This window comes from Microtus ochrogaster, chromosome 21 (assembly GCF_000317375.1).
Source record: "Microtus ochrogaster isolate Prairie Vole_2 chromosome 21, MicOch1.0, whole genome shotgun sequence".
In the NCBI taxonomy this organism is placed as follows: Eukaryota; Metazoa; Chordata; class Mammalia; order Rodentia; family Cricetidae; genus Microtus; species Microtus ochrogaster.
In genome coordinates, this window is record NC_022022.1 from 47,463,258 (window position 1) to 47,476,470 (window position 13,213).

The following is a 13,213-nucleotide window of genomic DNA, read 5'->3' on the forward strand; positions in this document are numbered from 1 at the left end:
ATATCAAAGACACAAAAAGACAAAAAAGCACTCTGGTAAGTCATCACTGTACATTTATTGTTTTAAATTAAGAAAACAAAGAATACAAAATAACAATCCAATGCCCTTTACATACAATGTCAATAAAGCAAAATTCTAAACCAGTTTGTAAAGTATTCAATTTACCTCCAGTCCAAGCTGCATCTCCCTAAGACACTGTTCCCATCACAGTAGCCATTTTAAGCCAATCTTCTTTTAACACACGGGTAGTTTCTGTAGAGAACACTTTTCTCAGGACGAAAATGCATCGAGCATGCATAAGAAAATATATATATACTTGCAAATACATTAAGAGTTTCTTTAGGGTATCATTCAAGAAACTAAAGCCCTGGCATTTGCTTTTTTAAAGCCATCATTTAAAAAAAATTTCTCAATTCGACTGACTGATCAAACAAAAAGTAGGGTCATTTTCGGTCAAACTATCTAAGTATTATGAAAATGCATTTTAAAGCCAGGCAGAATTTGCAAAAAAATAAAAATAAAAACAAAAAAAGAAAGACATCTCCAGTGATCAGTTAATTCTACATCAACATTCTATACAACATGTTAACCATTTTTAGGAAGAACTGGTTGTATTGGCAAAGCATTCAAAAGTGAATGAAAACTTAGGGAAGCACTTGCTATTCCTATCTAAACTGACTTTAATGAATTAACTACCAAGATATTTGTTTAATACACTTTATAATTAGTATCAAATTACTAGTTTTAATATTAAAACGATTCTCATTACTAAAAAACAAGTATACATTTTTGAAACAAACATCAAAGCAATGAACACTAAGTTATCACTCCACTAACATGTATGTTATTAAAAAAATCTGTAAACTTGTTTAAATATGAGTTTAATTTCAAGCTAAACCATTCAATTTTCTACCTTAAAAATCTGCTGAATTCAAATCAACTGGCACCTTTTCTGCTTTCAAGTTTACTTACAAGTTAAGTTTGGTGCTATTTAAAATGCTTTAAACCAGTGAAGGTTTATGGTAATGAATCGAAACTTCTCACAAGACAGAAATAATCCCCAATATCTATAAGCATTCATCCAGATTTCCAAATGCCAACTACAGCTAACCAAAACTTCACAGGCTCTAAAGAGATACCGACCCAACCTATCTCTCTCTCCTCTCTCTCTCTCTCTCTCTCTCTCTCTCTCTCTCTCCCCCCCACACACACACACACGCACTCACACACACAGTGTGTGTAACAACTATATAATTTTAACAGTTCATGGAACATTTAAGTGAATAGCACTTTAAAATGAAAAGTGATCAAGATTAAGAGCAGGTACATCATACCCTATACCATATTATGTATGGGAATACATTTCATATTTCTCAATTATGATTTGCCAATTTTACCTTCTACATTGAGCCCTTCTATGGTCCATGCTCATCGGCTCACCAATGGCATACACTCAAAGGATTCCTCTTTATGGGTAACTATCTCAGGACCTGATATTATGAGCTATGATTTGGTGCTTGCAGCATCTTCAGCACTGTGTGTGAAAATGAAGGCAGTATTTTTGAATATTTTTCTTTGTTGTAAAGATAAGCAGGAGTTTTTAATAGGATCAGCACATTTAGAAACTGAATTAAAAACAAAACTGATACGGTGCTGTTTTAAGACAGTCATCTTAAGTCAAAATATGTACTAGTTAAACATCATTCCTAAGAACACAAACATTGTAAACTGGCAAAAAAAAAATAAATGCAGCGTCAGTTATTAAAATATAAACCAGAAACTTGGTTATGCAGACTATGAAAGTTATTTGACACAGTTATCATTTCACTGATGCACATGCCTTTTTTCAAAACTTACTGCCAGTATTCCTTAGTCTTCCTTGTCAGCATATACAAGTCATGAAAACAGAACTGTCTAGGAAACTGACCCAAAATGTTCTTACTGAATCACTATACTTTAAAGCAGTAATAATAAAGGAGGAAAAAAATAAAACCAAAACTAAAACCACAGGCTTGGAGGGTAAAGAAAATGTCCTGTCAGTTATACAAACAGGCTGTGAAGGCTGTTGAAATTTCTGACCAAAAGATTTTCTAAGTCTTAACTATTTAACTGTTCTTACTGTAACACTTCTATAACTTGGGGAAAATGGGTACAAAAAGATCTGGATGTTTTCCAGCAATCTACTCATTTTATTTTAATGAAAAAATTAAAATAAAAACCATTACCCAAAATTATAAACAGTTGCTTCAACAAATTAACAGACTTTCCACTAGAATGGTAGCATAAATAACAAAATACATTTGGGGAAGCAGCAGATTGCTTTTGAGTACACAACCACAAAACCTCACAGGGACAACATTAATGTACTGATATATTTATATATATGTCCTTAGGTTGTGCTTACCTGTTGCTTTTTGCAGCAGAACCTAAGGTGGAAGGTCTGGGAAGGCACTGTGAAGTATAAATAATTGCACTGTTTGCAATTAATAAGGATTTTAAACTTTAAACGAATCAAAATCAACAGCCTCCAATTTGTGAATGATACTGAATTCAACTATTTCCTTCAGTTTAATTACTAAATGCACCACTTTCCTAGGTCATCCATCTATGCAACAACATCATGCAGTACTGAAAACTGTTCATGTCAATACCCTACACTTAATAGTTAACTCCTTAACCAGTAAACTTCAAACTAGACTATGTATCCATATCTAAATAAGGGTAAGGGAAGTCACTCAAAGTTACATAAAACAATCAAAAACATTTCAAAACATCCACAATGAGCTGAACTGTTTTCTGCCCTATTACCTCAACATTTCTGTCCTCATACCTCTTCCTTTAAAGCATATGCAAATGGTGCTCACCACAGATAAAACATATTTATGAAAAGATGCTAAGTGCTACATTGCTTATAATTTGCAATCTGAAAAACACTGTCTTACACATTTCAAGTTTTTCATATCACTATTAAAGATGCATATCTTACACTGAAAAATCGGCATTTTAGGAGCACCGATAGATAATACTATTCAACTTTGATAATGATCAATCTTCTTTAGCTATTAGCTAAAGCATATCAAAAATACTTACCCATTAAGCTCACTTAAAAAAATACAGAACTATGTATTATTCTATGTTAAAAGGCAGTTTATGTTTTCCTATGATATCAGCACTGTATTCCAACATAATATTCACACAAAATATAGCAATTGCATTATGTGGAACATTGACAAAGAGACACTGTTGCAGTTCATCAATTTGTCATTCTGATGTACTTACAGTGCAATGCTCCTTGAAGGAACACAATCAAGGATGATACACAGCACAGTCCTCCTCACCCCTACAGAGCTAGTCCTATACTGGCTGGATCAAACCTGCACTTCAACAGACAATGGCAAGACAGACTGTATTTGCATGTAGTCTAATATATTAATATGCAAAGAGCCAACAAATATGCAGAATAAAACAATGGTTTTCAACAATATCAGAACTTCAGTATGAATGTTAAGAGAAATAAAATGATTCAAGTACACAAAAAATTAATTTGATTCAATGACTGGACTTGTGCAATTACAAGACACGGCTTATCTATAATGCAAAATGAAAAAAGCTGGAACGTTTTCATACCCCAGATGTTTCAATGGCAGATGCAATGTAGCTATATTTTTGCATACTATTTACTTTTCTACCCTAAATTTAGAAAGAAACACACTATTATATACATTGAAATAGTTGCTTTACATGGAAAACAAAAAGCTTCTTATAAACTACTCAAATCACTGTCTGAAAACTGTTCAAAATTAGTTATGCTGAAACAGTCTTGGAAATAAGTGAAAAACAGAAAGGTTAACTGTTGTAGCAGCAGTACAGGTCTCATATATAAACAGTGCTCACATATAAAAGGAAATTTCACTGTTAATGCAATGGAAGTATACTAAAGATCATTGTATATACATGCAGTTTTAAAATCAAATAGAAGGAAAAAAATGAAGATATCAGGATTACTTGTGCTGAAATAGCCAAATACAACAGAAAAGATCCTCCAATCTACCACTATACTGCAAGGGGAAAAACATCATGCCAGTGTTTAAAAACTCAGTAATTCATGGGGAAAGCTTATATATAGTTGTGTATATGTATCTTAATTTATCACTGCTAAGAAATTATGAATCCTTTACCCACATATCCAACTTACCGACACAGGAGGTTTCATATCATTTATTGTAAAGCACAAAACAGGCATTTTAAAAGTGAAAGTATACATTGAAAAAGTACATTTATATCACAAAGCATTGACCACATAATAGTTGCAAATACATTTGCTGGAATGTGTACATCTACACTAAAGACTAAAAACAAACCAGTTTTCATTTCTACACAGAAATATTAACCTCCTATCAGTAGTGATAGATATTTTGTACATTTTCAAAATAAAAAAAGGGGGGGAAAACACTACTTTAAACCAAAAACAAAATTAAGATCTTCATCAAGTCGTCTGCATCCATATATTTAACAAAGGTTTTTTTCCCCCACACAATGAAGCAAATACTGTATTGTCCACTTCTTATTATTGGCCCTGTGCAGAAGAGATACATAAGAGATACACAAAAAGTTAAAGAAAATCCTTTAAATGGAGCTAATTCAGGAGTGAATCCTTTAAGAAAGAAAAACTGGTTAATATAAATGATGGTGGCTTCTTGCATGATTTGCAAATCCCTGGGGGAAGAAAATTATTTTTAAAATCAAAGGCATTATAAAAATAGCACGCAGATGCCAGAAAGCATTATTTAAAAACCAAATCCCCAAACACGTCACAATTTCCTAGTTATACTTTATCAACCAAAAAGTAAAACACATTCCCAAACACACAAACATGCAAAAAATATGGTTGGAGGAAAAAAAAAAAAAACAACAAAACAACCCAAAACCAAACCAAAAACACACACAAAAAAGCAAGTGTATTATACCTGAGGTGCTGGAGGATGCTGCGGCATTCCTTGGGGACTTGTCTGGGCATAGTATGCTGCTTGTTGTCTATAGTATTCAGCCCAGGCTGCACTATAATCTGGCTGCCCACCTGGTGGGGCCCCAGTAGGAGCAGGAACTGCTTGACCTTCAGGGAAAGAGAAGAACTTTATTGCTCCAACCATATATAATAAAAAATCTCATAGAATATCTTGGCTAGTAAAAATAATACCTTGCTTCTTGTAATATTCCTCCCAAGCCTGTGAATAATCTTGTGTCTGCCCTTGTTGACCTAAAGAAAGCCCCCTGGATTTTAACACAAATTTCCACCCACTGTTCGCACAGCTTTATAATGACAGGCATAGAGGTTCTTGTTTATCTTGAGTCAGGTTTCACTTAGGCAGCACAGGCTGGCTCAGAACTTGTAATCCTCTTGCCAACTTCCCAAGTGCTGGGATTATATATGTGTCTCATTGACCCTTCAGTTACTGTTTATCTTATTATGCCTTAAAGAGAGAGGGAGAATGAGAAAAAAAGGTGCAGCACGCATAAAGAAACAAAAAAAAATGCTCTTTTCATCTTAACCACAGATTTTAGTCTTTTAGTTCATCGCGCTATCAACAATGACAAAAACGAAAACTCGCACAGCCTTAAACAAAGGCAAAGATTCAGACATTATCTTTGACAGGCAAGAAGAAACTTTTGTCTTTGTTGTCGTCCCCAGCCCCCACTGGATTTGAGACAGGGTTCCTCACGTCCTTGCTGTCCTCGAACTCAAGAGATTTGCCTACCTCTGCCTTCCCAGTGCTGGGACTTAAAGGTTTGTGCCGCAGTCACCATGGAGGTTCTGTTCGGTCTTGTTTGTTTGTTTGACATTGTGACAGGATTTCAAGATTCAGTTTGGCTGGCCTAGAGTTCTTGCTATGTAGACCTGGCTGTCTTCATCTTCAGAGAGGTACCTGCCTCTGCCTCCTGAGGATTAATGATACGCACCACCACACCTGGCTCACTATTCTTTTATCCATTTTGGTCATCTGTTATACTTGTCTTAAACTACAATAGAGAACTACTGATATTTATAAATATTTAAAATCAATATTTTATAAAAATATTTATAAAACACACACACATGCCATAACACAAAAGACCTACTGTGTTCATATCAGAGTACAGTTTTGCTAAAAATAATCTGGCAACTGATAAAAAGGACAAGATCAATGAATCAAATGAAACTCAGCTTCCACGAGTAGTTTTGTTGCTTCTGAGCAGAGTGACCATTTTGAGTTATCAAATGGGAAATACAGTCATCAAATCATAGGAATACTGGACAGATTCTGTAAACAAAAACAAGTTAACTGCAGAGACAGTTTCTTGGTAGGGACATTACTACAATAGTTAGGAACATAGAGTATAATATATTTAAAATAAACTAGCCTGCAACTTACTTTTTAATAGCTCAGGCATAAAATATAAACTGAGTACATTTAGCTGAACACACTGGCCAAACCTATGACTCATGTACAACTTCCCCACCCTTTTGAAATTTCCAAGGCAAAAAACTGAAAAAAGAACACTTGTAGTATGTATGAACATGGAGCTCTGAGAAGACAAAAAGGACACCTTTTATATTTTACAGTTTCAGAAAGCATCCTGTCATACACCGTAAAACGTGTTCACAGAATAAAGGTCAGCCACGTGAACAAAAACTGAGATCTATGACTTAACCTTACAATGTGCTGGGTGGGGGCTTGAAATGTAAAAACATTTCTATTACTACAAAAATTCCCTAGTTCTACTTTTGCTTCCATAAATAACTTTTTGGTTTTAACATTTGGACCTTATAAGGAGATAGATGCAATTCAAAACAGTACTTAGAAAACTCTCCAACAGGGTATAAAAATCACACAAAATCCTTTATAAATTGTACGTGAGCGCAAATCTGGCTATGCACAATGACATAAGATACTTATGGACGGACATGTAAAGGACTCTTCAGACTCACAGTGTCTATGAAAACCCCAAATCTGCAAACAACTGACCACTAATGACTTAATTCGCTCTAGACCTCACACCCATGTCCTCATCCTTTAGTCTCTACCTTTCTAACACTGGAGTCTGGTCTACATCTTAGCAGGACATACCCAGTATTTCCACAGAGCTCAATAGAAAGCATCATCACTTCTACAACAGTGTTGAGAGTCGTCTTTATTAAACACATCACAGTGTTCAATTATCTCTTGATAGACCTGCATTTGTTCCACAGCTATGTCTTCTGGGCTTTAAGGTATTAGATGCCTCCAGAGCACCAAATTAGTACTTAACAACGTAAGGGCTATAAAAAATTGTGCTGTGTATGTTTTATGTGTGTTTGGGCACGGAAGCCATGTATGTGTATGTAGATACCAGAAATTTGTAGTATATGCCTTCCTTGTTACCCAAGATGACTTCACCTACTCTCCTCTAAACAGGAATTACCTTACCTTTATCTGATGCCTAATTCTTTATTGATTACAGAAGTTTTTATTAAACCTGCAATAAACCTGCAACCTCAGCCGGGCAGTGGTGGCACATGCCTTTAATCCTAGCACTTGGGAGGCAGAGGTAGGTGGATCTCTGTGAGTTCGAGGCCAGCCTGGTCTACAAGAGCTAGTTCCAGGACAACCTCTAAAAAGCTACAGAGAAACCCTGTCCCCAAAAACCAAAAAAAAAAAAAAAAAAAAAACCAAACAAACAGAAAACCAACACCCAAACCTGCACCCTCTTCCACTCTGTATTTTGCTCTTCATCATGACTCTAAACATCTTTTCCTTCATCTATAAGAATCTTCGGAGCTGCCAGGTAGTGGTGGCGCACGCCTTAAATCCCAGCACTTGAGGAGGCAGAGGCACACATATCTTTTTGAGTTTGAGGCCAGCCTGGTACAAGGCAAGTTCCCAGACAGCCTTAACTGTTGTTATACGGAGAAATCCTGTCTTGAAACCCCGAGAGAGAGAGAAAGAGAGAGGGAGGGAGAAAATATCTTTGGTGTTTTCAAAGCAGTTCACAATGACTATAATTATGAAACCTGGTCAGCCTATTTGGGAAAGTAAGAAAAATGCCTTTGGAGATAATCCACACACCTACACACACGATGAACCCAGAGCCCATCTATGCTAGCCAAACACGGTACTACCTAAACTAGACCAAGAGCCTTCAAGACTTTTTTTTTCCTCTATTTTCTTCTCTCTTCCATTTCAAATACACTGGTCAGCAAGTTCCTGGAAAACAGCTCTCCAACTGGGGTTACCAGGACATGCACTGGCCGTGTTTGGCATTTTAAGATGCAATAAGGATTTGAACCCAGATATTCACAGAATGGTGTGCTGGAAAGTGCTAGAAAGCAGAAAACTAAAATCAAAGTGAGTTAAAATGTCTATATTTAACAAAAGCTACAATTAACTAAACAAAACTAATTTGATATCATGTAAACAAACAACACGCTATAACTCATTCTACCACAATCACCTATATCAGTTAGCAGGCCTTGGTCTCCAACAAATCAACACACATGGTGAAATTACACATGGAGTTAATGCTTTTTGGCCTCTTCATACTTAATTCCTTATTTTAAAAAAAGTACCGTTATTTCAGCAGAGTTAGGGTGGCTATATGCCTTTACCACTGGCTATCACAGAATGATTAATACATTTCAATTCTTTCTCTAAAGTGCCCCAGTTGAGATAACAAATTATGTAGTCATGCTAATCACACAGAACACTGTCTCATGGTTAGAAAGTTTCTAGTACAAATGCTTAACGGTCATAACCTGCCTGAGAATAGTGAGGTTAAAAAAGTAAGCTAGCACATCTGTGAAGTCTCAGGAGTATGACGCACATCACTTCTCTAAACAGCTGTGCAAGTAGGAAACCTCTTTAATCTGGAAGCAGCTTTGTAGAAAGCTGTATCTCCGGCTGGAAGTACTTTTACATAGCCATCATGGCTATGTGAGGCATACATTCAATAGTTGTCAAACACAAGCTTTTTTTTTTTTTTAAAAAGCCGTAATTTCTCCTTTTCAATGCATGTAAATAATTAAGATTAAAGCTATGTCATTGTGTCTTAATTTCCTGCTTATTTGACAGCAATATTGAAGATGACACAATCGCTTTGCTTGGGGCTCTAAAATTTAACCTTATTCTAGTTAGAACATCACACAAAAGTATAGCAATAATTAAAGCTATGTATTACTTTCTAGTACGGAAATTTCTTTTAATTACTAGCTTGCTGACAAATACATTTTCTTGCTACATAAGCACAAATTTAAGAATTTCTCAGAATGTTCTTTATATGCTGCAAGTTCAATGATTTTAGAATGACACCCTTGATATTCTTAATTTCAACATTATAAAAATATGGATCATTTATCTAAAATATTAAAAACAAATTTCTAAGTAAAACCCAGCATTTTAATACATATTTACTAAGTTCTTTGATTTAATTAATGAAATTAAATATACAGCATACCCATTTTCTTGTAGTACTCTTCCCAAGCCTTTGTATAATCAACCTGTCCAGCTGGAGCTGGATTCTGCTGATCTCCTTGTTAAAAAACAAAACAACAAATAAAACAAAACAACAAACAAGATTTAAGTTTCAAAGGCGACTCTGCACCATGAACGTGGAGTTCACACTATCTATCCTGGAGCTGTAAGTACACTAGTGGGGGACACACGACAGTAGGCACGAAAGGATGCAGAGAAACTGCTAACAAGGGCTACTAGAAAATGCACATGAAAGAAACATAGGACATGAGGTTTCTGGCCATTTTTAAGTACAAAAGTTAAAAAGCTGATAACAATTTAGAATGTCAATGTTTTAAAAAATAAGCAGATAATCATGCTATTTTTATTAGGTATGTATTAGCTTGCATATATACAAACATATTTAAAAAACTTTTCTAGATCATTTTATTTCTGTATGATTGTTTTGCCCACACATGCTTTTTTGCGCACTGAAGGTGTCTGGTTCTCTCAAAGGTCTGAAGAGGGCACTGGATCCCTTGAAAGTAGTTACAGTGTGAGTCACCACATGGGTGCTGGGAATCGAACCTGGGTCTTCTGCAGGAACAAGTACTATTAAGCGCCAGCCCCAAAACATACTTTCTAGTTCTATTTTAGAAAGGGTTACGATCAGTGACATTTAAATATCAATGAGTATACTCGGTCTGGTTTCAAAATTCTACCCTTGAAAGAAAAAAGAATGAATCATTGATTGGAGCTCAGAAGACAAAGTATCTTACTGTGTTAGGTACTAAGGAAGCACCTGAAGAATGTCAGAAGGACACCAGAGCCACCTTGAAGATAATCCCAACCACCCAAATCTAGGACAATATAATGAAAGCAGTTAAAATAAAAGGAAAGCTATTCCTTGCAATAAAATAGCAGTATACAATGATAGCAACCAACAGTTAACAGTTATAGTAACAGTAGTTTACTAAGGCAGACTACTAATAGGGACTAAGGCTGAGGGAGAAGTGTGATGAACCAACTAGTGATATAATTCTAGTAAAATGTACCAAAAAATACTAAGTAATTTCTTATAGTAAATGGTGGTACCATAATACAAAAACATGGCAGATCAAGGTTAGTACTCCAAGGGACTTAAGCTGACAGCTACCTAACAATTGGGTTATACTCTTCTTAGAGACATAAAAGGAAAGACCAAGAAACTGCTCCAGCCTGATTAGACACAACAGACCTAATAAATATGTTGTATGATACTAGATTATCTCGATAGAAACACTGGGACAACTGGCGAATCTAAGCAAGGGCTGGGCACAGCAGTGGCATATCAATGCTGAGTACGGACTCTAAAAGACCACGACGGTTATTCATTTTGGAATGAGTACAAAAGTATGTATAAGGATAATATGACTTCATGTCTCCAGGTACAGCTTTCAGTAGTGCTTTTCATAATTAACAGACATCTATATCCGGGTAATGGAGTAAAAGGGGAACAGAACAAAGACTAAAGTTTATTACTACTTCAAAGTGATTTAGTATGCTTACCCACAGTCACAATGACTCTTCAAAATCTTAGGCCCAGGGATCTAACCTAGTGATGGTATTAGCACAGTATGCACAAGGTCCAGGGTTCAATTCCCAGGATTGAAAGTAAAATAAAGGAAGTTTTGGTATGACACACTAGTAAACATATATAAAATCGAAACACAAGCTTTGGCTTTAAAATAGAAAATAAAATTTTTAATTACCGTAGTTACCTTGACCGTTCGTTTGGGTTGTAGTTGGTGCACCTGCAGGAGCTGCAGGCGGGGGCTGTGCCTGCTGTTGGTAATAGTGGGCATAATAAGCAGCCCAAGCTGCTGAATTTGGATCTGTTCCTGCCTTAGCTAGAATTTAAACAGAAAGAAAAATTTCAAGGTTTATATGTAAACTCCACAATTAATGTTTATCTTTCTGGGGATTCCTGACAAACTGAAAAATTGACAACAGCAAATAAAACTTTCAATTTTTTTTTTTTAGTATAATTGTTAACACTTAACTTTTAGTTCAGAAACTTGGGCCTCAGGTAAAGTAATTTCCTAGGTTACAAAACTAGTGAATGATGGAACCAGGATATGAAGGATAGACCTTTTGGCTTCAAATGGTTTGCCTAGGCGTAATCCTTTATCTTTGCTCCCCCCCACCCCCGGCGCCCAAAATAAGTTCAGCAACAGTTCTGTAGAGAAGACATCTACGAGCTAATTTGTACAATAGTCTGTATTTCACCATTGTCAAAACCTTGAAATTATTCTGTAATTTTTCTACAACCATTAGGATATCCCAAGCATAGCACATCACTTAATATTACCCACAAAAACATTTCTGAAAAAATGTCCCATGTGACTCAGGCAGGTGCCCAATGCCTCTACTTCTCCAGTGCTGGAATTACATGTGTATGGCCTCCACTGTTAATGTCTTTCATGATTCAACCTCCTGGCTTATCCTTTTGTATAGGTGTGTGTGGAAGCATGTTTGCTCCTGTGTGCACATGTGCATAGAGGGCAATGACTGACTTTGGACGTTCTCAAACTGAAGTTATTTTACTTCTAATTATGTATTATGTGTGCATCTACACAAATGTGCAGGTGAGTGAGGAGTCTCTTGGAAAAGGAGTTATGGCTGAGGAAAGGTCAGGGCTCCTCCTCAGCACTGCAGTCACTTCAGGTGGCAAGGATGGACCTTGGGTCTTCATGCTTGTCCTTTCCATCAGCCCCATTTCTCTCTTTTGGGACTTCCCAACACTCAAAGTCGAAAAAAACGCTGGACTTGTCACCAGTCACCACGGCCTCTGATTATGATTACCATCCCCTGCACCAAGCTTTCTTTACCTAAATAAGTGTTTTCCTTGTAACTAGAATGTACTGAGAATCACTATTCTTTAACACAGTATCAGTCCAATTATCCACTTAAGATGAAGAAAACAGTCTTGGGTAAAAATTCAAATCAACCAGTTATAGAAATATAGCTAACCTATCTGATTTTAAGCCTAAACAGGTGGCTATGAGGCACCATGTGAGTGCTGAGAATCAAACCCAGGTTCTCTTGAAAAGTGGCTAGTGCTTTTAACCACTGAGCCTTTATAGAATTTCTTAACCACCACAGTAGCTATCCCAAACACCACTCCTAGTGCAGTCCTACGCAATGTAAGTTACTCATATAAAGTCTTTCATTTAATCATGCCACTCCTAAATGCTTGTTAGAATGAAGGAAACTCCTAATTTTTAAGGCAATCGTACTTGATGCTTCTTCCACACCCTAAAAGTCTGTTTACACTGGGAATGTACCTTAAAAGGCTTATTAGCACATCTCTCACACTCAGATGCCATAATCCAAGTTGTGTTTCTTCTTCTTTTTTGAAACAGAGTTTTCTTGTGTAGCCCTGGCTGTCTTCAAACTCATGAGATCTGCCTGCCTCTGCCTCCTGGGACTAAAGACATGTGCCATCATCACCTGGCTCAAGCAGTTTCTTTCATTTAAAAAAAAATTTTTTTTTTACTATGTTTAGAGAATTATTTGTATGTGTGCCTCCAGGCCAGAAAAGGGCGCCAGATCCCATTTCAGATGGTTTTGAACCACCATGTGGTTTCTGGAAACTGAACTCCATGACCTCTGGAAGGAAGAGCAGACAGAGTAACTGCTGAGCCATCATCACTCCAGCTCTCAAGTTGTTTCTTTTTTTTTTAAATATTTATTTATTTATTATATAC

At 36.2% G+C, this 13,213-nt stretch overlaps 1 protein-coding gene across 11 annotated transcripts in view; it reads right to left on the reverse strand.

The window, feature by feature from the left end:
• Positions 1-36: 36 nt before the first annotated feature.
• The window catches only part of Fubp1 (far upstream element binding protein 1), a 30,101-nt gene continuing 16,924 nt past the window's right edge, over positions 37-13,213 (reverse strand). For 3 of the 11 annotated variants that reach the window (XM_013350081.2, XM_005357482.2, XM_013350083.2), the window contains 4 exons: positions 11,225-11,353; positions 9,469-9,543; positions 4,968-5,113; positions 4,204-4,716 (listed from right to left, as the gene is read on the reverse strand). In XM_013350081.2, coding sequence (XP_013205535.1) covers positions 4,675-4,716; positions 4,968-5,113; positions 9,469-9,543; positions 11,225-11,353 — 392 coding nt within the window. In that variant the 3' untranslated portion in view covers positions 4,204-4,674. Of the gene's footprint in view, positions 253-1,204; positions 4,717-4,967; positions 5,114-9,468; positions 9,544-11,215; positions 11,354-13,213 lie in introns of those variants that run through there. The other 8 variants (XM_013350079.2, XM_005357481.2, XM_026783880.1 and 5 more) reach the window with 6 other exon arrangements.